The 24,078-nt window shown below is 37.9% G+C and overlaps 2 protein-coding genes across 2 annotated transcripts; both read right to left on the bottom strand.

The window, feature by feature from the left end:
• Window positions 1–3,094: 3,094 nt before the first annotated feature.
• On the bottom strand, window positions 3,095–5,809 carry LOC122678682 (olfactory receptor 8S1-like). Its single transcript, XM_043879075.1, has 2 exons — window positions 5,775–5,809; window positions 3,095–4,040 (listed from the first exon to the last, which is right to left on the bottom strand). Exons 1-2 carry the CDS (start codon window positions 5,807–5,809, stop codon window positions 3,095–3,097), a joined length of 981 nt encoding a protein of 326 aa, XP_043735010.1.
• Window positions 5,810–21,519: 15,710 nt separating this feature from the next.
• LOC122678666 (olfactory receptor 8S1-like) lies at window positions 21,520–23,815 on the bottom strand. Its single transcript, XM_043879074.1, has 2 exons — window positions 23,729–23,815; window positions 21,520–22,472 (listed from the first exon to the last, which is right to left on the bottom strand). Exons 1-2 carry the CDS (start codon window positions 23,763–23,765, stop codon window positions 21,520–21,522), a joined length of 990 nt encoding a protein of 329 aa, XP_043735009.1. The 5' UTR covers window positions 23,766–23,815.
• Between the last annotated feature and the right edge of the window lie 263 nt (window positions 23,816–24,078).

Below are 24,078 nucleotides of genomic sequence, written 5' to 3'. Positions count from 1 at the left end.
TTCCAGAGAGCAATCTAGCAACATATATTCAAATTGAAATACGTATCCATTTTGATTTTAGAATCTCATTCCTGGGAATCACTCCCACATAAACAGAAGCATCCAAAATTTAAGGCTTTATATACAAATACGTTTTATTGAGATATTCATTGTCAAAAATCTGTAAGCAAATGTAATGCCCAAATAAAAGATAGCTGTATAGATTATGACACATTCTTACCATGGAATATTAGGCTACAATTTGAAAGACTAAATTAGAACTAAACCCTTTGACATAGATTACTATGCCAATGGTACTGTTGAATGAGAAAAACAAGACAAAACCTACGTATTTAAAGGGATATATTTAAACCTACATATTTAAAAAACAGAATGTCCATGTATGTGTAGAAATGAATGTATATGTAAAAATGAATATATCTGTGTGTGTGTATATATATATATGTGAGCACTTACATATAATTATATGAGCATGCCAAAAATTATGAAACAAAATACATTCAGTTAACATGGGTTTGTGGAAAAGGAGGTGATGTGATTGGATGGAAAACAGAAATTGGAGAAAAGGGACATAAGTAAAAAAGAAAAAAATAAGACTGAAGCACCATGAAGTTTTATACATCCAATAATCTCACAAAATTATATATGTGTCTTTATTTGTATAAATATATAAAAATTAATTTTAAAATGTCAAGTCCACACTCCTTGGCTGAACATACTTAAAATAATGTTCCACACATTATCTCTGTACTTTTGAAATAGAAATTAATGGGTTATTATTTGGCTTCCCTGGTGGCTCAGACAGTACAGAATCCACCTGCGATGTGGGAGACCTGGGTTCAATCTCTGGGTTGGGAAGACCCCCTGGAGGAGAGCATGGCAACCCACTCCAGTATTCTTGCCTGGAGAATCCCAAGGACAGAGGAGCCTGGCGGGCTACAGTCCATGGGGCTGCACAGAGTCGGACACGACTGAGCGACTAAGCACAGCACATTGCTAGTTTAAATTCAAATCTAATTATCTTTTCTGATTCTGCATTTCAGTCCAAGACATATTAATTTTGCATGCTGGAAACTAACAGTATAACAAGAAAGGATGGACCTGAGAAAAATCATGGGCTTTTTTCCATCAAGGATGGAAGAACTTGGGTGAGGAAGGGCACTGTGGGGGTCATTTTGAGTGGTTTGGAGGTTTGATATGCTGAGTCCTCAAATCCTCCCTGGTATAACTGTTCAAATCTTGATCAATTCTATACATAACCCAGGATGACAGTTCATTCTCATAGAGCTGGAATTCAGCAAGCCAGAGATCAGCCTCTGAGTTTGGCTTTAGGTCATCACAAGCAGTAATGTCAGAATTTCCAGATTTCAACTTGTCTTGCTTGAAATTAAACTTGGTTCTTTATATTTTTATCCCTTCCATACTGGATGACAGGAGCAGCTTCTTAATCACTATAGTTTTATTCTCAGTGGGTACATGATTTTAGGTGATCACAGGTGGTGAGTATACATTTGCCATTGAATAGTATGGTATATATGTATGTATGTATGTATGTATGTATGTATGTATGTTCCCATCAAAATACAAGTTTTGCTGTATTTTATACTTGATGTATATTAATTAATCAAAAAATCCACTGGGGGGTCACATGAAGAACATAACTCAATTTTTAGTGCCAATTTGAATAGCACTTTGGCTTGTTTCTCACAAATACAACTTGAATTCTGATCATACTAATAAAGAAAAGGTGGCTCAGGAGTAAAGAATTCACCTGCAAATGCAGGAGGTGAAAGAGACACAAATTTAGTCTCTGGGTCAGAAAGATCGATCCCCTGGTCAGAAATGGCAACCAACTCCAGTATTCTTGCTTAGAGCATCACATGGACAGAGGAGCCTGGCAGGCTACAGCCCATGGGGTCACAAAGAGTCAGGCATGACTGAGCATGTAATAAAGAAAAGGATGTTTTGCAAAGTATCAGACTCAAAAAAGGTTTGTGAAAATGGACTCTGTATTCAGACCTACTGGTTTGAAATTCTGCTTCTCCTTACCTGTAGGCAACTTTCCTGGTTCTTGGGTATTTATTTGTAAAACAGGAGTAACAGTACTTAGTTCACACAAGTTTGTCGAGATGAGGATGACATGTATAAAACATTTAAGATAAGGGTCTTTATTAAATGTTTGCTATTGTTATTTGGTTTACTGAAACCCTCCTAGGAGGAAGCCCAGTGGGCATGGAATCACTGGAGATCTCAGTAGCAGGAGGGCCTGGGCATCTCTTGTTAGGAGGGACTGGCCTTTCATGAGTCACGTGATCTCCTTGTAGTGGGTGTGGGGACAGGGGGTACCATGGAGAGCCCACCAGGCTACGCAGAGTGGGGAAGTGTTAATTTCCTTCAGAGAGTGGTGTGCAGTTACTGGAGGGAGGGTAAAAGCACACTGGGCAGGCAAAAATAACAGATGTTCTCTACAACATAAGTATATAAACAATGCCTTGGAAAATTATATGACTCATTTCTTATCCTCTGAAGAAGTCTGACCATTAATCCTCCTTTGAATAGAGCTTGCTGTCTTATTAAGCACGTATTAAGATGCTGACACATACACATCTTTTAATATCTGGCATGATGGTCAATCCCTTGTTTCTAAGAACACTACTTTCAGGCTTCATTCAGACCACTATTTTATCAGTGAATGGAAGTGACCAGCATTCTGTAATGCATGTAGTAAAGGATTTAAGAACACTTCTAATAAAGATATTTCTAAGAATACTAATATTCTTATTATCGGCCACCTGATGTGAAGAACTGACTTTGAAAAGACCCTGATGCTGGGAAGGATTGAAGGCAGGAGGAGAAGGGGATGAGAGAGGATGAGATGGTTGGATGGCATCACCAACTCAGTGGACATTAGTTTGAGCAAGCTCTGGGAGTTGGTGATGGACAGGGAAGCCTGGCGTGCTGCAGTCCATGGGGTTGCAAAGAGACACAACTGAGTAACTGAACTGCAGTATACTGAAAAAACACCCTTAATTTCCAATTATATATCTTGTTAAAGAATAGTTTAGCTTCTCCATGGTCCTGTTTCTCTGGTTCTCTATATGAAAAAGCTACCATATCTTCTTAACATTCTTCTCACAGCTGCCTTCACCTCCTTGTTCTGCAGGCTATAAATGAGAGGATTCAGCATGGGAGTGATCACGCTGTATTGCAAGGAGACGATCATCTCCAGGGCAGAACCTGAGGCTGGCAACAGATAGCTGAGGAAACCTGAGCCATAAAACAAAATCACAGTAGTGAGGTGGGAGGAGCAGGTAGAGAAGGCTTTACTTCTGCCTGAGGTGGAGCTGATGCTCAAGATGGTGGAGACAATACAGGTATAAGAGAAGAAGATGAAGACGAAGGTTCCAAAGAAATGTAAGAATGAAGAGCAGAGCAGGAGCGTGAAATTGGTGGAGGTATCAGAGCAAGACAGAGGGAAGAGGGAGGACAGCTCACAGCTGAAGTGGGGAATAGTTTGGTCCTCACAATAGTCTAAATCGACAGCCAGGAGGATGTTGATGAGAGCATCCACAAAGGCCAGGCCCCAGGAGCCCCACACCAGCCCAACACAGAGCTGGCTGTTCATCACCTGGCCGTAAAGCAGAGGGGAGCTGATGGCTACGTAGCGGTCATAGGCCATCACAGCCAGCAGACAGGCCTCAGTGCCCCCGGTGGTAAACACAAGGAAGGCCTGAGCCAGGCAGCTCTCTACAAAGATGGTTTTACTTTCAGAAAGTAGATTTTCCAGCATCTTGGGGACTGTGACGGATGAATGGCAGAGATCCAGAAAGGAGAGCTGTCCCAAAAAGAAGTACATGGGTGTGTGGAGGTGGGGATCAACTCTGATAACCAGCAGCATCACCAGGTTCCCCATCAAGGTCAGGAGGTAAATCACCAGAAACAATGTGAAGAGGAGAATCTGGGTCTGAGGGTCAGCAGAAAAACCGAGGAGGATAAACTCACTGAATATGCTGTGGTTTCCCACAGCGATAAGATTTACCCTAAGAATCCAAGAAAGAAAGACATTAAAACTCCCTTTGTGCCTCCCAGTTACCACACTGCCTTAGCCCTCTTGTTCATTTACATCATTTCACAATTGTACTGGAAACCATGATCACATATTCCTAAGCTAACTTGCCAATCATCATGATAACTTTGATACTGCTGGATGGCAATCCACCATCCCTCGATCAAATCCCTAGGTAAATGTGTGGACCCTTGTCTTACATCTCTTGAAGTTTCTTTAAGATGGGTATTAATATAAAGAACATTTTGTATAGTCAATGGGAATAGAGAGGGAATTTTTGATGCAGCAGAGCAAGACATAAACAGCAAAATGGTAGTCATTTAAAAAGGGAAAAGGAATGAGATCCAGGCAGGACAGGTAGAGTTTTCTCCATAATTAGGAAGACAGGCACTTTATCATTTGTAAACAGGAGGGAAGGTAGAGTGAGTGGGCACCGAGGGAGCTAGCTTGGAGGATTTTATGGATGAAATGAGAGACTTTCTGACTGTTGCAAAGTTTTGTAGAATTATGAGATGAGATCATGAATAGAATTTGCCTGTCTATCTATGCATGTGTGTTGTGTGTTTTTAGTGAGGTGGTAGTGAAAGATTTAGATGAACCAAGAACACAAAACTCAGGTACACCAAATACCCGAGACTAATTTATGAAGGAAATACAGTGGGGTTAACTGGTGATGTATTTTCCCATTTGAGATGCTGGGACCAATCTGAACAAGCATGTGGTTGTCTCAGTAATATTTAGCTGCTTAAGCACCATGTGTGGAGCAGATACATATTTGGTTTTAAATGGAGTTTTGTTTTGTTTGTACAGCCATATGTATGATAAAGACAAAAAGATGTAAGGAAGAAGCATGCTAGCAAGTGAATGAATCACAGAAGCAAGGCTGTGTAGGGGATTAAAAGGGGGGCCAAGCCAAGGAGTATGGCTAGGGCAAAAGCTGTAAAGTCATTGGCTTGGGATCGAAAAACTGCTTACGTTGGAACACTAGAGTAAACAAATTGTAAGATTTGGAGACAATTATTAGAGGGATGCTTGAAATTCAGATTTTGTAGGTATAAGTACTTCTGATGAAAAGTGATGGGTGTTATTGTGAGAGTCGGTAGCTAAGATGAGGTAAAAGGTTCAGTCTCTGGCACAGTAGAGGACAAAGTCTAGGGTGCTGAGCTAGCGGGTAAGGACTGTTTTCCTGCTTTATTATTTTTTGTTTTATTTTTTTAATTCTACTCCATTTTCTTTAATGATTACTTTTATATTTAAATCAAATTTACTGGAAAAAACATTTCCGTTTAAGGTAACCAGATGAATTATAAACCCAGTTGACTGTTGGAAGAAATGGCTATATATTTGAAAAGAGAAGCTGTTTCCTGCAACAGAGTAATACCTGGTTGGATAGTCTGTGCCCAGCTTAAACTCCTTTTAATAGTTTTATAACCAGGCTCTGCATTGTCAATGTCTCAGCCAGCATGGAAAGTCTACATGCCAACCCAGCCTCATGTCACACTCCAAGACCTGCCCATGGTTCTGCTTTGTTCTGACATCCCTGACTTGTAACCTCAGACTCTGGGTAACTATTCTGTAATGCTGTCCAAGTCTAGCCCACGCTGGCCTTTCCTTCTAACTCAAGACAATTATATTCAGCTGATTGAGGGAATTAGGGTTTCTCTTCCCTTGACTGCTAACCAAGCACTCGGTCACTATGTTCAATTACCTGTCTAAATAACCAGTAGCACCAGGTGGTGGCATCAATCTCAATCAATTTGAGATCCAGTGACAAATTATTCACACCTGGGGAAAATTACTCAACTTGTATAGTTGGTGTTGAGAATCCTATATTAGAGCACAATGCGGAAGTTCAATTTTCTACTGAAAATTAATATTTGTACTGAAATATGCTGGCAATAAGGAATGATGAATTATGTATATTATTCTTCCAATATATGCTTATTTATTTCTGGTTATTTGAGAAATATATTATAAAAATAATGGTTGAAATTTTTATATTATGCTCATTAATTTAGATCTAGTCACAGTGTCCACTTGGGCTCGTGGTGTGCAGATCATTACACTATGTCCAGAGGATACAGGCAAAGCAGCTAGTATAGGACTGAAATATGAAATCCTTTATGTCTGGTAAAAAGCTCACATTATTAAGAGTGTGGATGGGTTGGGACCGCTGTGCCTCTCTGACACGATTTCAGGGCAATACAAAGAAAAAACCCTTTTATATCTCAAACCTCCACATATATCCTTACTTATTGGCTCCAAAAGATTCTATGAATTATGGAGAAAAGTTTACCCCTACAACAAGGCGAAAGACGGGCTAAGCTTGCATAGTGTATTTGCACACATGAGACACATAGTGTACAATAGTGTATACACATAGTGTACAATAGTGTATACACACATAGTGTATTTGCACACACGAGACAGGAAGAAGAGTTTCTGTCCAGGGGGCTTGACTTCTGCAGAAGTAGAACATCAGATTTCTTTTTAGAAGAAGATTTGTAGATACTCTCAACATAAATATGTAAAATAATAAAAACAAACCATATTATCGTGGCTGATCTTTAAAGTGTCACTGTTAGTGATTTCTTTCTTCTGTTGTTTCTAAACATAAGATGTCAACACTTTGGAAAGCATGACATAGCAGTTTTGCGGCCAGATATAGTTCACTGGATCCTATCCAAAGGAAAAACAGCTAAGGGCTGATCATTACAGAATGAAACATGACTTTATCTCATGTTGATCAGGAGATATTATCAGAGAACATTAATAAGTATATGAATGAGTAAGGAGCAAAAGGAGAGAGTGGTTCAGTGTATTATCGATGTGGGAAGATAAGCCTGATCCATAAAGAGCTTAAAGTCCTAGGTTTATGAAGAGGCACCTGATATGAAGGAAAACACCTAAAACCAGAGCTAAGCAGGTATTAGAGATAGGCATAACCTATTTTATAATTATACTTAGACTTTGCCTTGATCTTGCCCCACTGGTCTCAGGGCTGGACCATCTGAAGGTTATTTGAATTGCAGATAAAGCAGCTCCCCAAAACTCATAAGACTACAGTTGATAAAGAGACAGTTGAAGGCATGAAGAATGGGAAATGTGCTCCTAATATTCTACCATATCCTTATCTGGGTTGCTCTCAGCTTCTTCAAGATAAAACATAGACTTTATACCTGAAGTTCACTAAGTGGACTGGAATGTTGCCAACATCCTGCAGTTTAGAGACAGACACATCTGGTATAACCCAGTTGTGTCATTTACTATCTGTTTAACTTTTGTGATACTGCTTGGTATTTTAAATCATAAGTTTTTCACATGTGAATTGAGCAAACTTGGGGGAAGTAATATATATCTTACATTTGGAAGGATCGAATTAGTTTATACATAAAGAACTGGAAACAAGATTTCTGACATACTGTAATTATTGATGCATACCAGAAAGAGGAAGAAGGATACTGAAGAGGGGGAGATCAAAGCATCTTAGGGAAGAGATAATATGAAGTTGTTTGCAGAAGATCTGTCCATAGACCTGGAACAGTGTTTAGACAGGAGAGCAGTGAGGAGCTGAGAGGCTTCAAAGGGAAGCTAAGTCTCTTACGAAGCAAGAAGATAGGAAGGGAGTGAAGGGAAGAGGGAAGTACCTTAAAGAGTAGGTTAGGAGGGGAAAGAGCATCAGAGGATTCAGTAGAACGTTTTCATGCTCTTGGCTTCTCCTGGTGGAAATTATCCTGGAGCTTTGAGTCAATAGGTGAAGAGATCAGGGAACAAGTGATATTCTTTAGGAAAAGATGTACTGTAACTTCCCAACTCTGGGAGTAGACATAGTTTTCTTTTTAGGCTGCTGAGTGAAAGGGAGAGAAAAAAGAAATACATTAGCACAATCTTCAAAAAGCACATCACTGGTAGAGAAAGTGTTCAGAATCTTACTTGTGCTCTTAGCCTATCCTGGTTTTGAAGAAAAGACAGGAAAAATATCTTGAAAATTTCGAGTTTTTGACAGGTTGTATTAATTTCTCTCATAGTGTCTCAAGCTTGATCTGGGTAGTAAGTAAGTACAAGATCATTAGTTCACACCTTTTCCTCAATGACTATAAATATGTTGCTGATAGCATTACCTGAACAAAGGATTCTGATGTCAGCCAATCAAAAGAGCAGTTGGTTTAGGTTGAACTAAGGAACCTCTGGGTTCCTGACTCAATAATGTACATTCGTAGGAATACGGATTATTGAGCTAAAAGCAAAAGTCTAGACTCACTTGCTAAGAAGCTTGAACTTTTAAAAAGTCATATGGGATTTTCTCATGTGTGATCTTTGCAACTTGTGGACTGAAGCAATCAACTTGAATTCCTAGATGAGCTTTCCTGCTAGTCTGCTGGGAACTGAAGAGAGGCGTGGTGGGAGAAGGGAATTTGGAACCCGTGAAGAAAGCCAGAATTTCCCTCAGGGACATAGAGGCCATGTGGACCCAGAGAATTAACTTGCGATCTGAAACTAGACTCACAGCTAATCTCCAGATTATCTTCTCATGTGTATGAGAAAGTCAATTGGATTTAATGTTAATCAGCATTAATATTAATCAAGTGAGGTAACTTTTTTAAAATTAGTATCTTATTGTGCAAGAAATAGATGATTGTGGTATAGTGTATAAGCAAAACATAAGCTTCAATAAGCTCCTGTGACAGCTCCTATTCTTACCCAACCTCATAGACTGGGGAACCAGTAGGGGAGAAGTTTCCAGTTGTTAAAGATACCTGGTCAAATTGCACCCAGAAACTGGGAAGATATCCATAAGAATCAAAATTGTGCTGGCCCTATTAAATACAATGGGGTTCCCTTGTGGCTCAGCTGGTAAAGAATCTGCCTGCAATGCGGGAGACCTGGGTTTGATCCCTGGGTTGGGAAGATCCCCTGGAGAAGGGAAAGGCTACCCACTCCAGTATTCTGGCCTGGAGAATTCCATGGACAGTATAGTCCATGGGATCACAAAGAGTCGGACACGACTGAGTGACTTTCATTTCACTATGAAATACAAGAACAGCAATGATAATTTCTGATGCCACAGAATTATTGTTATCTAAAGGACTAATATTAAATAGATGTCAAGAGGTTTTCATAATTTACTGCATATGATTACCTGGATAAATGTCTCCATGTCACTTTAGTAAAGTGGGAAGAAATGTTCAAGGTATTTACCTATGGACTATGTACATCTGTGTAAAAGTATTCAATGTGACATCATTCATAATAGCACAAATACCCATGAGTAGAGATTGGACACTCACAGGATGGAGTACTTTTAAGCTGCAGAAAGGAATGGGAAAGATCTCTGTGCATTACTGTGCAGTGATATCCAGTATATATACACTGTGGATTGAACCCAGGTCTCCCACGTTGCGGGCAGATTCTTTACCAGCTGAGCCACAAGGGAACCCCATTGTAGTTAATAGGGCCAGCACAATTCTGATTCTTATGGAAATCTTCCCAGTTTCTGGGAAGATCTCTCCTCATATATATATATATATTGTTAAGTCAAAGCAAAACGCAGGGTGGTCTAAATAGTGTGCTAACTTCTGAGTAGCAAGCACACACCCATGTGCATACAATACACATCATTTGTTTAACTTTCAAAAAACATTAGAAGTATCAAATAAAACTAATTATATATAGGAAGATGGAGAAAACAACCAGGGTGGAGGAAACAGAGATGAGAGTGATACGCATTGAATGTACTTTGTTATATAGTATTGATTTCTGAGTAAAACTTCTGAGTTTTACAAAATAAAAGATTAAAAATCCTGAAGTTAAAAACAATCTAAAACACATGATCCTTGCTGTATATCAAAGTAGTGATATGACCACAATAGAAAAGAATTCTTTCAACTGACCTTAGACTATGGGATTTTGACCGGGCTGCCTCAGTGAGAGAGATTTCATTCAGTAGTCTTCTTTTAGTAATAATACTGGTACTGCTTTTTTAAACTATTAGATTTATGTTTGAAAGATGAAATAAATATCATGCTAATATTGTTAGGAATACATATTTCAGCACAAGAGCAAAGTGAGACAATATAAAATTAGAGTTTCTGCAATCTTGAATTTGGGTTTGAAATATTTATGAACTTTTTTTTTTTTTTTGGCTTTAAAAGGCTCTGTCCATTGAAAAAGCCTACAAGTAAAGAACAGTAGTAGTAATCACTTATGGTATTCTGAGTTTGGTTTCCAAATATGATAAAAAGAATCAGGATTCCTTAGAAAAATAACTAATTACAGGTTCAGGACAGGGAGTACACATAATAAATCTGGGATTTCTTTGTGCCAGAATGTAAAAAAGGCATCAAAGCCTATTATGTCATCAGAAGGTCACATCAACCAGCCCACTATCCAAGAATTGAGTTTTCTAATGAAAAGTAATGACTGAAATTAAGACAGATTGAATATACTAAAATACATGATTTAATGACAATGCACAATCATTCAATTAATGAACTGATAAAAGGATAGAAAGAAGAAGCCCATTGGACAGCAATGGAGGTTGCACTGAAAGTTTATAATTAAAAGGAAAGAAATAAAGTAGTTGTCATGACTTCTGCTATGAATTACATCTCAGGGTAGTCAAAGAAACCCCAATGGATACGAGAACTTACTTTTTTTTCAGATGAAGTCCAGCTAATAAATGCAGAAAAGTAATAAAATTAGAAAATTACCATTTTGGAACTTCTAATAAAATAACTGCTCAGGGAGTGGTCATAAGTATATAAATATATAAGTAAATATCTAAGTAAAAGAAGACTTACAATTAAGAGATATGATTATAATCACCTGAACCAACTGATCAAGCCTGTCATCAAAATAAGTAGAATAGCCAACATCATTTTTCCCTTGATAGAATGCAACATGAAGTTCACAAATCCACTTATGAAGATTTTAAGAAAGGACTGAAGTCTTAAGACAAAGTATGGGACGGGACAAGGTAAATGACAACAATAAATCAAATTGGCTAAATCTAGAATGTAGATATTCCACAGGAAAACAGTATGGATTTCTCCAACAAATAGCAGCAGTCACGGTTTTCAAAACTGCTCAGAAGCTGTGAAGACTGCTGGCTTGGCAGTGACGTAAGTTGCTTGTAGCACGCATGATGGCCCTCGTTCTCCTCTTCAGTAGGATCTCCTGAATCCACCACCTCCAGCTCTGGCTCTGCCCTCAGGAATATTCCCTGTCCATTATCCTGAACAGCCACATGTGAGATGCGCACTGGAGAGAATGTCCTCCTGAGCAGCTGTGTAGCTTTCACTACCTGCTTTTTATTGGTACCTGTTGCTTCAACACCTGGAATTTTCTTTAGAGATTGATCTAACACTGGTTTTTGTAAGGCATGCTAGTCCCTGGGTACATAGGTAATCATAGCTCTAAATCTTCAATAGGCTTGATTTTTAAGTCTGAAGACCCTGTTATCTTAATTTTATTTAGCAAGCATGCTCTGCATCATCTCCTTGCACTTTTATTAGTTGGGCTACCTTGGAGATATCTTAATCAATGGGCTTACATGAGAAAATAACACTCAAACCTTGCTTTGCCAATAGGTCTTTGTCTTTTTGTTTGGAAGGAATTTAGTCTTATCTCCTATTATGGCTTTTGCATCAAAACCAATGCTTATCGCTGTATCAGTTTCAGCTACAACATTCCACTCCTGCAAGACTCTAAATTATAGAACTCTCAATTAATATAGATGAACTATAGGCAGAAACTAACTTGATAAACTATATTTCCTTTCACATCTGCTTGGAGGCAGGAGTTTTGGCCAGAACTCATTTCTCACAGGGCTTTTCAGAAATGGGCAGTCAGCATCCACCAATATCTTATATTTTTACTATCTTTTCCTCTAATGTTACGTCATCAGGTGGCATGTGGGCTGCCTTTCAAGCTGTCATGGGTGAAACTTTGATCAGATAATTTACTATAGCTTAACTAGGGTGCTGTACTTTCTACTCTGCAGTCTCTAAATCTTTACTGCCTGTTGCTTGACTGCTTGTGCCAAACCTATGACACTTAAGTTTTGTTACATGGAGCACTCCACTTTCTGGAGTCAAATTCTATATTCCTTAGGATAAAATTTATTCACAAGTATCTGAGGCTGAAATGATAACAGCTTAAACAATACAGAATTTTATTTTAGTCATATAAAAGTCCAGAGGTAGCAGTTCAGGGTGGGTATGATGACTTTATTGCCTCAAATCTTTAGCTTCCAAGCAGTTTGTATTTGCCCTTATATGAAAGACCTCCATTCCCAAAGTCATGGGACAACATGGGTATTCCAGCTCCTGCATTATAAACGCAGTCTAGCCACAATAAGGAGAAAGATGCAAGATGTGGAAAACGGCAAGAAACAAACAGCACTCTTTGAAGGATGGCTCCTTGAAACTTTCACAGTATACCTTATTGGTCTGATTTCTTTTTCTTTTTTTTAAATTTTTTTTTATTAGTTGGAGGCTAATTACTTCACAACATTTCAGTGGGTTTTGTCATACATTGATATGAATCAGTCATAGAGTTACACGTATTCCCCATCCCGATCCCCCCTCCCACCTCCCTCTCCACCCGATTCCTCTGGGTCTTCCCAGTGCACCAGGCCCAAGCACTTGTCTCATGCATCCCACCTGGGCTGGTGATCTGTTTCACCATAGATAACATACATGCTGTTCTTTCGAAACATCCCACCCTCACCTTCTCCCACAGAGTTCAAAAGTCTGTTCTGTACTTCTGTGTCTCTTTTTTTGTTTTGCATATAGGGTTATCATTACCTTCTTTCTAAATTCCATATATATGTGTTAGTATGCTGTAATGTTCTTTATCTTTCTGGCTTACTTCACTCTGTATAAGGGGCTCCAGTTTCATCCATCTCATTAGAACTGGTTCAAATGAATTCTTTTTAATGGCTGAGTAATATTCCATGGTGTATATGTACCACAGCTTCCTTAACTATTCATCTGCTGATGGGCATCTAGGTTGCTTCCATGTCCTGGCTATTATAAACAGTGCTGCGATGAACATTGGGGTGCACGTGTCTCTTTCAGATCTGGTTTCCTCAGTGTGTATGCCCAGAAGTGGGATTGCTGGGTCATATGGCAGTTCTATTTCCAGTTTTTTAAGAAATCTCCACACTGTTTTCCATAGTGGCTGTACTAGCTTGCATTCCCACCAACAGTGTAAGAGGGTTCCCTTTTCTCCACACCCTCTCCAGCATTTACTGCTTGTAGACTTTTGGATAGCAGCCATCCTGACTGGCGTGTAATGGTACCTCACTGTGGTTTTGATTTGCATTTCTCTGATAATGAGTGATGTTGAGCATCTTTTCATGTGTTTGTTAGCCATCTGTATGTCTTCTTTGGAGCAATGTCTGTTTAGTTCTTTGGCCCATTTTTTGATTGGGTCATTTATTTTTCTGGAATTGAGCTGCAGGAGTTGCTTGTATATTTTTGAGATTAATCCTTTGTCTGTTTCTTCATTTGCTATTATTTTCTCCCAATCTGAGGGCTGTCTTTTCACCTTACTTATAGTTTCCTTTGTTGTGCAAAAGCTTTTAAGTTTCATTAGGTCCCATTTGTTTATTTTTGCTTTTATTTCCAATATTCTGGGAGGTGGGTCATAGAGGATCTTGCTGTGGTTTATGTCGGAGAGTGTTTTGCCTATGTTCTCCTCTAGGAGTTTTATAGTTTCTGGTCTTACATTTAGATCTTTAATCCATTTTGAGTTTATTTTTGTGTATGGTGTTAGAAAGTGTTCTAGTTTCATTCTTTTACAAGTGGTTGACCAGTTTTCCCAGCACCACTTGTTAAAGAGGTTGTCTTTTTTCCATTGTATATCCTTGCCTCCTTTGTCAAAGATAAGGTGTCCGTAGGTTCGTGGATTTATCTCTGGGCTTTCTATTCTGTTCCATTGATCTATATTTCTGTCTTTGTGCCAGTACCATACTGTCTTGATGACTGTGGCTTTGTAGTAGAGTCTGAAGTCAGGCAGGTTGATTCCTCCAGTTCCATTCTTCTTTCTCAAGATTACTTTGGCTATTCGAGGTTTTTTGTATTTCCATACAAATTGTGAAATTATTTGTTCTAGTTCTGTGAAAAATACCATTGGTAGCTTGATAGGGATTGCATTGAATCTACAGATTGCTTTGGGTAGAATAGCCATTTTGACAATATTGATTCTTCCAATCCATGAACACGGTATGTTTCTCCATCTGTTTGTGTCCTTTTTGATTTCTTTCATCAGTGTTTTATAGTTTTCTATGTATAGGTCTTTTGTTTCTTTAGGTAGATATACTCCTAAGTATTTTATTCTTTTTGTTGCAATGGTGAATGGTATTGTTTCCTTAATTTCTCTTTCTGTTTTTTCATTGTTAGTGTATAGGAATGCAAGGGATTTTTGTGTGTTAATTTTATATCCTGCAACTTTACTATATTCATTGATTAGCTCTAGTAATTTTCTGGTAGAGTCTTTAGGGTTTTCTATGTAGAGGATCATGTCATCTGCAAACAGCGAGAGTTTCACTTCTTCTTTTCCTATCTGGATTCCTTTTACTTCTTTTTCTGCTCTGATTGCTGTGGCCAGAACTTCCAACACTATGTTGAATAGTAGTGGTGAGAGTGGGCACCTTTGTCTTGTTCCTGATTTCAGGGGAAATGCTTTCAATTTTTCACCACTGAGGGTGATGCTTGCTGTGGGTTTGTCATATATAGCTTTTATTATGTTGAGGTATGTTCCTTCTATTCCTGCTTTCTGGAGAGTTTTAATCATAAATGAGTGTTGAATTTTGTCAAAGGCTTTCTCTGCATCTATTGAGATAATCATATGGTTTTTATCTTTCAATTTGTTAATGTGGTGTATTACATTGATTGATTTGCAGATATTAAAGAATCCTTGCATTCCTGGGATAAAGCCCACTTGGTCATGGTGTATGATTTTTTTAATATGTTGTTGGATTCTGTTTGCTAGAATTTTGTTAAGGATTTTTGCATCATGTTCATCAGTGATATTGGCCTGTAATTTTTTTTTGTGGCACCTCACATTGTTATACATAGCTGCAAGAAAGACTTGCTAAAGAATTATTCTGTATATACGAAAGCCTGGATAAAGAAGTGTAATAATTCTGTGATGAGGCAAAAAAAAAAAACACAACAAGCATTTGGTGACAACAAGCAATTTCTATCACACACAGGACATATGATTACCATAAAATGCAAAATGATAACCAGAAAGTAAGGCTATAGAATAATATCAATTATAAATAGTGATGCAAAATTTCTGAATAAACCAAAAGCAAAAGGAACATAGCAATTGATGGATTCCAAAATAGGATGTTTTTAGGTTGAATAAAATAATGAGAAAGAATAATAGTGGTTGTGGGGTAATGTTGCTGAAGGAGCCTTATTTTGCCAAATACTAACAATTTAATAAAAAGATAAATAGAACACTGGCTAAAAAATTTAAAAACCACAAACTTACCTCAGGTTTAATGTGTGACTCAATTGCTATTTTAGTTTAGTTAGAAAATATCTTATTTATTAATGTTGCTGTCATAGTTGTTATCCATCATACCCTAATATAGTTAGACACCTATTTCACACCAAGTACAAACATGAATTCCAATGATTATATATACAAATGTAAAAAAATTAAACTTAAAACTAAGTGTAAGAAAGCATATCTACAGAACTATTTTTAAATTCAAAGGTGAAATAGACCTTTATCTTAATGGCTAAAGAGATTTACTGTTTGAAGAAAATAAATTACGTATGAACATGTAAAAACTAAAACTTTTACATGGCAAAAGGTACCATAAATAAAGACAACAACAACAACAAAAAACAGAAAAAACACCTACTACATAGAATATGAATGTCAATATACATGAAATGTGAAATGCTATAAAACTGATTAAAGGCCACAAAAACAAGCTGAAAGAAAAAATTGGCTGAGGACATGACCTTTACAAAAGATCAAATGCAAAGAACAATCTAATATGTGAAAATGTGTGAAAAGATGTTAACATTGCCTAGTGGCAGAGGGATGCAAACTGAAATAAAAATGAAATAGCACTATGTAGTAAACTATAACATTGCAGGCTCAGTGCCATGGACACTCTTGGCTGGTAGAGTTGTGAAGTGTTAGTGCATATCCAGAAAACAATTTGGTGACATCAATTAAAATTAGAAAAATACAAACACTTTACAATGCTACTTCTGGGAATCAGAAAGAAATGCCAAAGAAATAAAAACATGTAAATTTCACAGTACGTACTCAAAAATGTTTACTGTAGCATTTTTGTACTGGTTAAAAAATGGAAGCAAAGAGAGCCTAAATGTAAGGGAATGGTTTGAGAAACTATGGCACATTTATAAGAGAATTTTATGCTGATACACACAAAAATAATGAATTAGAGCTGGCCATTTGAGGTGGAGTACGTTTTATATAAATTATTCATGAATGAAAAGCAAACAGAAGTGTATAATATATACAGTTTTTAAACAGAGATGGAAAACTACTATTTACCATATGTATATGCATATGTGTACATAAGTTTGAATGTGAATGTATAAACCCAGAGAAAGCTAAGAAAGATACACTCTGTGGTTAACATGGATTATCTTGAGTAGGAGAATAAGCAGGAGAAGATGTGGAAAAGATGGCAAGCCAAAAAATCCCCAGGAAATAGATTGTAATATGATGTGATACCATTCAAGTGTTTGTGTAAAATGATGTCTGAATAAAAGAACATAGACACATAAAAATGGTTCAAAAAACACTACTACACAGAAATTAAATTGGCTCTCCTTGGTTAAGAAAAAAAAAATTTCTCAGAAATATTCTCTAGATTATTAGAGATAAAAATTCATCTATTTATTTTTTTCAACATGTAATTCTTTCCTTTCCTGATTCTGATCTCATCTTTCAAGCCATGTTGGTTTTGAATCCTAGATCTCAACAGAGAAACATGGAAGGGTAATATGAGGGGTAACTAATTTTCTTCCATTTGGGGGTCACAGTATGCTGGGGCAAGAGAAAACATGCTGGTTTTAGAGAGGTAGGAGGTTCATGATTCTCCAGGTCCTTCAAATTCTTCATCATGACATTATTCTGCTATTCCATGATGTTGAGATGATATAATTCTCAGGTCAACATCCATTTCTCCCATAAGCAACCTGCTGTGGTAGTGAAGTCACTGAATCAGTCTCTGAAGTTAGTTTTGAATAGTCTCTGTTCTACATCTATAAAGGTCATGCACTGGGAAGACCCAGAGGGATTGGGTAGAGAGGGAGGTGGGAGCGGGGATCGGGATGGGGAATACATGTAAATCCATGGCTGATTCATGTCAATGTATGACAAAAACCACTACAATATTGTAACGTAATTAGCCTCCAACTAATAAAAATAAATGAAAAAAAAAAAGAAAGAAAAAATTTTTAAAAAATAAATTTAAAAAAGGTTATGTATTTGTTCGGCATAGGGAAAGAAAGTCCCTGAACTTCATTCTGTACCTGAAGATAAAAAAATCAAGAAATATTTTTTGATGTTGAGTTGTACAAGGTGTTTATATATGTTGGATACTAATCCCTTGTCAGTCATAACATTTGCAAATATTTTCTCCCAACAACTTGATTTTAAAAATGTACAGATAAGCTAGACATTTTTCAAAGAGGAAATGTAGATGGCCAACAGGCACATGAAAAGATGTCCAACATCACTAATTATTCAGTTCAGTTCAGTGCAGTCGCTCAGTTGTGTCCGACTCTTTGCGACCCCATGAATCACAGCACGCCAGGCCTCCCTGTCCATCACCAACTCCCAGAGTTTACTCAAATTCATGTCCATTGAGTTGGTGATGCCATCCAGCCATCTCATCCTCTGTCGTCCCCTTCTCCTCCTGCCCCCGATCCCTCCCAGCATCAGGGTCTTTTCAAATGAGTCAGTTTTTTGCATCAGGTGACCAAAACATTGGAGTTTCAGCTTCAGCATCAGTCCTTCCAATGAACACCCAGGACTGATCTCCTTTAAGATGGACTGGTTGGGTCTCCTTGCAGTCCAAGGGACTCTCAAGAGTCTTCTCCAATACCACAGTTCAAAAGCATCAATTTTTCGGCGCTCAGCTTTCTTCACAGTCCAACTCTCACATCCATACATGACCACTGGACAAGCCATAGCCTTGACTAGACGGACCTTTGTTGGCAAAGTAATGTCTCTGCTTTTTAATATGCTATCTAGGTTGGTCATAACTTTCCTTCCAAGGAGTAAGCGTCTTTTAATTTCATGACTGCAGTCACCATCTGCAGTGATTTTGGAGCCCCCCCAAAATAAAGTCTGACACTAATTATTAGAGAAGTGCAAATCAAAACCATGAAGAGATATTACCTCACACCTGTCAGGATGGCTATCATCAAAAAATCTACAAATAAAAAACCTTAGGGAGGATGTGAAGAAAAGGGAGACCCTGTACACTGTTTTTAGAAATGCGAATTAGTTTAGCCACCATGAGAAAGAGTATGGAGATTTCTCCAAAAAACTAACAAATCTACTGTATGACTCAGCAATTCCACTCCTGAGTATATAGTCAAAAAACCCCTAAAACACGAATTTAACAAGATACATGCACCCCAATGTTCAGAGCAGCATTATTTACAAATGCCAAGACATGGAAATAACTTGAGTCCATCAACAGATGAATGGATATAGAAGATGTGTGTGTGTGTGTGTGTGTATGAATATATATACATATATATATACACACATACACATATACATATAATGGAATACCACTTAGCCATGAAAAGAACAAAATTTTGCCATTTGTAGCAACATGAATTCACTTGGAAGGCATAATACTAAATGAAATAACTCAGAAAAAGAGAAATACTGTATGAGATCACGTATATGTGGGGTATAAAAAATACAACAAAGTACTGAACATAACAAAAAAGAAGCAGACTCAGAGACATAGAGAAAAATCTAGTGGTTACTAGGGTGGAGGAAGAGCAACATAAGGGTTGGGGAGTGAAAGGTACAAACTATTAGGTGTGTAAGATAGGCTCAAGGATATATTGTATAAAACAGGGGATATATCCAACATTTTGTGATAACTATAAATGGAAAGTAACCTTTATAACTGTATAAAAATTTAAAAATCAAGAAATGAAATAATTGTCTTAACAATAGAAGTCCTTGTGGCCTTGGCATTCCTCTTTCTCTTGTACTAGCTCAATGTTAGAAAATTTCCCTTACTCCAGGGCTTAGTACAGTGTCCATGGTCTCAAACAATGGGTCTTAAAATAAGAGTGGCAATTATATATCATGAGTAGTAATGATGGACAGATGACTGACTTCATTGTACCTGTCTTAGCACAATCATAAATACTAAATATCCTCATTTCCCTGAGAGTTGTTGTCTACAAATCAATCTCCCAGTTCTAATTTTAAAACCAATCAGTTTTCTTTGAAAGAAACAGAAACTGACTGAAGATAGCTTAATTAAAGGGAGAAAAATACATTTTTGGAAAAAAGGACAGTTCACAAAATAGAAGAGGAAGCATAGCAATTACTGTCCTTTCCAAAATCTTAACCAAATACCTAATTCTAAATACTTTCACCATTTATCTGTTGCATTTCACCCAAATTTCTGTTGTTTGAACCTCACTTTTGATACCTGTATCAACTACCATTCTTTGTTTGTAAGCAACTAATTCAACAGAAAATATAATTACAGAAAGTACTTGTGAGCCTCACAGACTTAGTGGAAGCAGCACTTCAGTGATTGAGTGTGTGGACTCGACTCAAACTGCATGGGTTAAAATTCCAGCTCCACCATTTCCTTGCTCTGAATTTCTGGACAGTATATAAACATCCTGAGTCTCATTTCCTTACCAGTAAAGGACAGTTAACAATAAATGCATCTCCTTAAGTATGATAATAAAAGTTAGATAACAGATAATAAAAGTTAGGTATCTGACTCTCTGCAACCCTATGGACTGTGTCCTGCCAGGCCTCTGTCCATGGGATTTTCCCAGCAAGGATACTTGAGTGGATTGCCATTTCCTCCTCCAGGAAATCTTCCTGACCCAGGGATAGAACCCATGTCTCCTGTTTATCCTTCATTGCAGGCTGATTCTTTACTGCTGAGCCACTGGGGAAGCTCCACTGAACAAGAATATTATTAATAGTTTTCTATTGCTGCCATAAAACACATGACCACAAACTCAAATGACACAAATATATTTTCTGATAAGCTTTTTTAGGTCAGAAATATGGGTGGGCTCAACTGATTTTTTGATGTGGGTCACATAAGGCCAAATCAAGTCAGCAGGCCTTACCTGGAGGATTGGAAGGGACACCAGGTTGTTGGCAGAATTCAGTTCATGAATTCCATGGACTGAAGTTTCTATTTCTTTCCTGGTTTTGGCTGGGAGTTGTTTTCAGCTTTTAGGAACCACCCAGTCTCTGGCTCACAGACCCATGCCAGCAATGGTGGTTTGAGTCTTTGTGATATTACCTTTAAAAGACCTTTCCTTCCTGCTTCATCATAACTGCCTACAAGTTTCTCTGTGTTCAAGGATTTATGTGATTAGATTGAGTTCACTTGGATAATCTATGATACCCAAGCTCTTTTAAGGTCTATAACCTTATTCATCCATCCAGTCCTTTTTGCCACATAACGCATTTACAAGTTCCAGGGATTGTGAGATCATCTTCGAGGGGCCAGTCTGTCTATCCCAGGTGCTCAGTGAACTTTGTGGCATGAGTTAAGAGATGTAACAAATTGGCTACTATTACCATATCTATTAAAAACATGACCTCAGGAAGGACAAGTGCCAGGGGAACAGGGTTTCACAGTCTCTTTAGGCACTACAGTCAGATTTTCTTCTGAATAATGGGTGTGTTGTTGTTGTTTGTTCCTGCTCAATATTTGAATTTTCTATGGAAAGATTCTAAGTAATAACACTTGGGTTTTTGTTTCACTCCTTGCCTGAATGCACTGTCAGAAGAAAAGGACAGAATGGTTGGTCTATCCTGGGTTATAGGATCACCTCACTCTATGGATGTATAAATTTGAGAAAATCAGTTTTCCGAGGGATTTGGAGTGTCATTATTCAAAGACGTGTGAAGGAGGAATAACACAAGCAACAAATGTTCACATAATATGAATAATAAATCAACATTTTAACAAAATGATCCTGTAAAAAAGAGAATTATCTGATTCATTTCTCCTTTGCCAAATAAGACTAAACCTGAATCATCCCAAGAGTCTTCTATCCTTTTTGGAAGCATTTCCAAGGAAATAATTGCTCTATGTTCCCTGTAACATCTGGCAGCCTGGACAATCAAGAAACTCTCCTTAAAGTCCATTGTTTGATCATGTAGCACAGTAGTTCAACTTCTCTTTCATAATCATTTTGTGTATACTACAAAAGAGAATGAAAGTATTTTCTAAACACTCTTCCCATAGCTGCCTTCACCTCCTTGTTCTGCAGGCTATAGATGAAAGGATTCAGCATGGGAGTGATCACGCTGTATTGCAAGGAGACGATCATCTCCAGGGCAGAACCTGAGGCTGGCAACAGATAGCTGAGGAAACCTGAGCCATAAAACAAAATCACAGTAGTGAGGTGGGAGGAGCAGGTAGAGAAGGCTTTACTTCTGCCTGAGGTGGAGCTAATGCTCAAGATGGTGGAGACAATACAGGTATAAGAGAAGAAGATGAAGACGAAGGTTCCAAAGAAATGTAAGAATGAAGAGCAGAGCAGGAGTGTGAAATTGGTGGAGGTATCAGAGCAAGACAGAGGGAAGAGGGAAGACAGCTCGCAGCTGAAGTGGGGAATAGTTTGGTCCTCACAATAGTCTAAATCGACAGCCAGGAGGATGTTGATGAGAGCATCCACAAAGGCCAGGCCCCAGGAGCCCCACACCAGCCCAACACAGAGCTGGCTGTTCATCACCTGGCTGTAAAGCAGAGGGGAGCTGATGGCTACGTAGCGGTCATAGGCCATCACAGCCAGCAGACAGGCCTCAGTGCCCCCGGTGGTAAACACAAGGAAGGCCTGAGCCAGGCAGCTCTCTATGAAGATGGTTTTACTTTCAGAAAGTAGATTTTCCAGCATCTTGGGGACTGTGACGGATGAATGGCAGAGATCCAGAAAGGAGAGCTGTCTCAAGAAGAAGTACATGGGTGTGTGGGGGTGAAAATCAGCCCTAATCATCAGCAGCATCAATAAATTTCCCATCAGAGTGAGGAGGTAAATCAGAAGGAACAGCACAAAGAGTACAGCCTGAATATTTGGGTCAACAGATAGTCCAAGAAGAACGAACTCATTGATAGCACTATGGTTTTTCATTATCATATAGAGAAGTGTTCTTTCTGGAAAACAAAAAAAGAATATCCATATCAAAAGTCCTTTAATGCTTCTCAGTTACCCCAGCACCTAGATCTTACTCTGCATAAATGTTTTCTTCATTACTGTCCCACAATCCATATTCAGATACTTAAAAGCTCACTTCCTGGTCATTATCATACAAGAAGTGTTCTAAATCAGCCACATTACTATTTTTTTATTAAAATCTTTTTTTGAGCCAGAGTACTTTTATATGGCTCATAGTGATACGTTTGAAAAGGAAAGTCCCCTGACATTAGAGGAGAATGAAGAAAAATTTCAAGAGTGAATTACTTGAGAAATAGAGTATTAAATCTAGGTGAAAAGGACTTAGGTAGAAGCAGGGGCACTTTGTCTGTTCTATATCTAGGAGGGAAGGTCACAAGTGGAGGAAGTTAAGGGAATTTCCATTCGATTGCTTCCATTTGTTTTCAATAAAGTATAAATGAATTCATTGGTTACACGTGTGAATGTCTGTGAGCATGCCCATAGGCACATAAGAAATTATAAAGACATGATAATAATGAAATTAAGTGTTCAGTCATGAACTATAGGTGAAAGTGAAGTGTAAGAAACCATCAGAAGGTAAGAGGACAATGTCATAAGAAGGAAATTTAGAGACTGAATATGAAATTATATTGCTTTGGATTTTTCTTGTTTTAAATCTCTCATTTTACTTAGTGGCATCATTTATCATTTAATTTTAAAATATGTTAATACAATTACAGAAAAATTTTTAAAAACCAGTAGCCTAGATTATCATGTCCAGTGATATTTTAGGTGGGTTTTTGTAGGCAATGCTATGACTACAGTGAGTCACGAGAAACTGTTTCCCAGTAACAGAACAATGCTCTGGATAGATACACCATTCTCATCCTAAAACCCATATATCCAAAAATATATATATAGTCGCCACATGTATCTAAGTCATTTTGGCAAGTTTTAAGGTTCCACATGGTTAGTTAAAGTCTCTTCTCACACTTTAAATAAGACTTGTGCATATATCCCTTTGATATTCTATATATGGGGGTCAATATATAGAAGTGCTGAGTCTCAATATAACTACTCAGTACTCTGGACTTAATCTTGAGACCCATCCTGGCCTTTGACATTCTAGTTCAACACTAGTTCACTTAGTTCACCATTTCTGAAGACTCAGAAACCTATCCTTTTGTCCATTCGTTTGTCCATTCGACTAAATAGCTGAGTTTCCCAGCCCACCTGAGGAACAATACCCACTTACCTGAATTCTCAGTTAGTGGTACACTGGTATGTGGCATATTCAGATCCAGTAAGTGATAAAACTGTTTAGCTTGTGAAGTCAACAGTGAGAATACTGCTGTGGGGAAGAAATAGAAAATCACATTGAAAGTTAACACTTATGATGGAAATTTAACACTAATAATGTAAAGTGACAAAATGTGGACCACATCTGGACATCTGTTGACAGTAATTTGGCCTCAGGATAAGGGAGAATAATTTCTTAAAATTCTTCTTCTTTCACTCTTTGTGTACAGCAGCATTGTGCATGGGGGCTCCCAGTGCTCATTCTGAAATCAACCCAGAGCAAAGCAACTTGGAAAGGAACTCAAG

This window comes from Cervus elaphus, chromosome 3 (genome assembly GCF_910594005.1).
Source record: "Cervus elaphus chromosome 3, mCerEla1.1, whole genome shotgun sequence".
NCBI lineage: Eukaryota > Metazoa > Chordata > Mammalia > Artiodactyla > Cervidae > Cervus > Cervus elaphus.
Note: the sequence above shows the minus strand (reverse complement) of the source record. Positions and strands in the feature narration are given on the sequence as shown.

Coding starts and splice junctions, on each gene's coding strand:
- LOC122678666 (XM_043879074.1), bottom strand. CDS start 23,765: ATGCCACATACCAGTGTACCACTAACTGAGAATTCAG. Junction 22,473..23,728: donor ACCACTAACTGAGAATTCAG/GTAAGTGGGTAT, acceptor TTTGTTTTCCAG/AAAGAACACTTCTCTATATG.
- LOC122678682 (XM_043879075.1), bottom strand. CDS start 5,809: ATGCCACCACCTGGTGCTACTGGTTATTTAGACAG. Junction 4,041..5,774: donor GCTACTGGTTATTTAGACAG/GTAATTGAACAT, acceptor TTGGATTCTTAG/GGTAAATCTTATCGCTGTGG.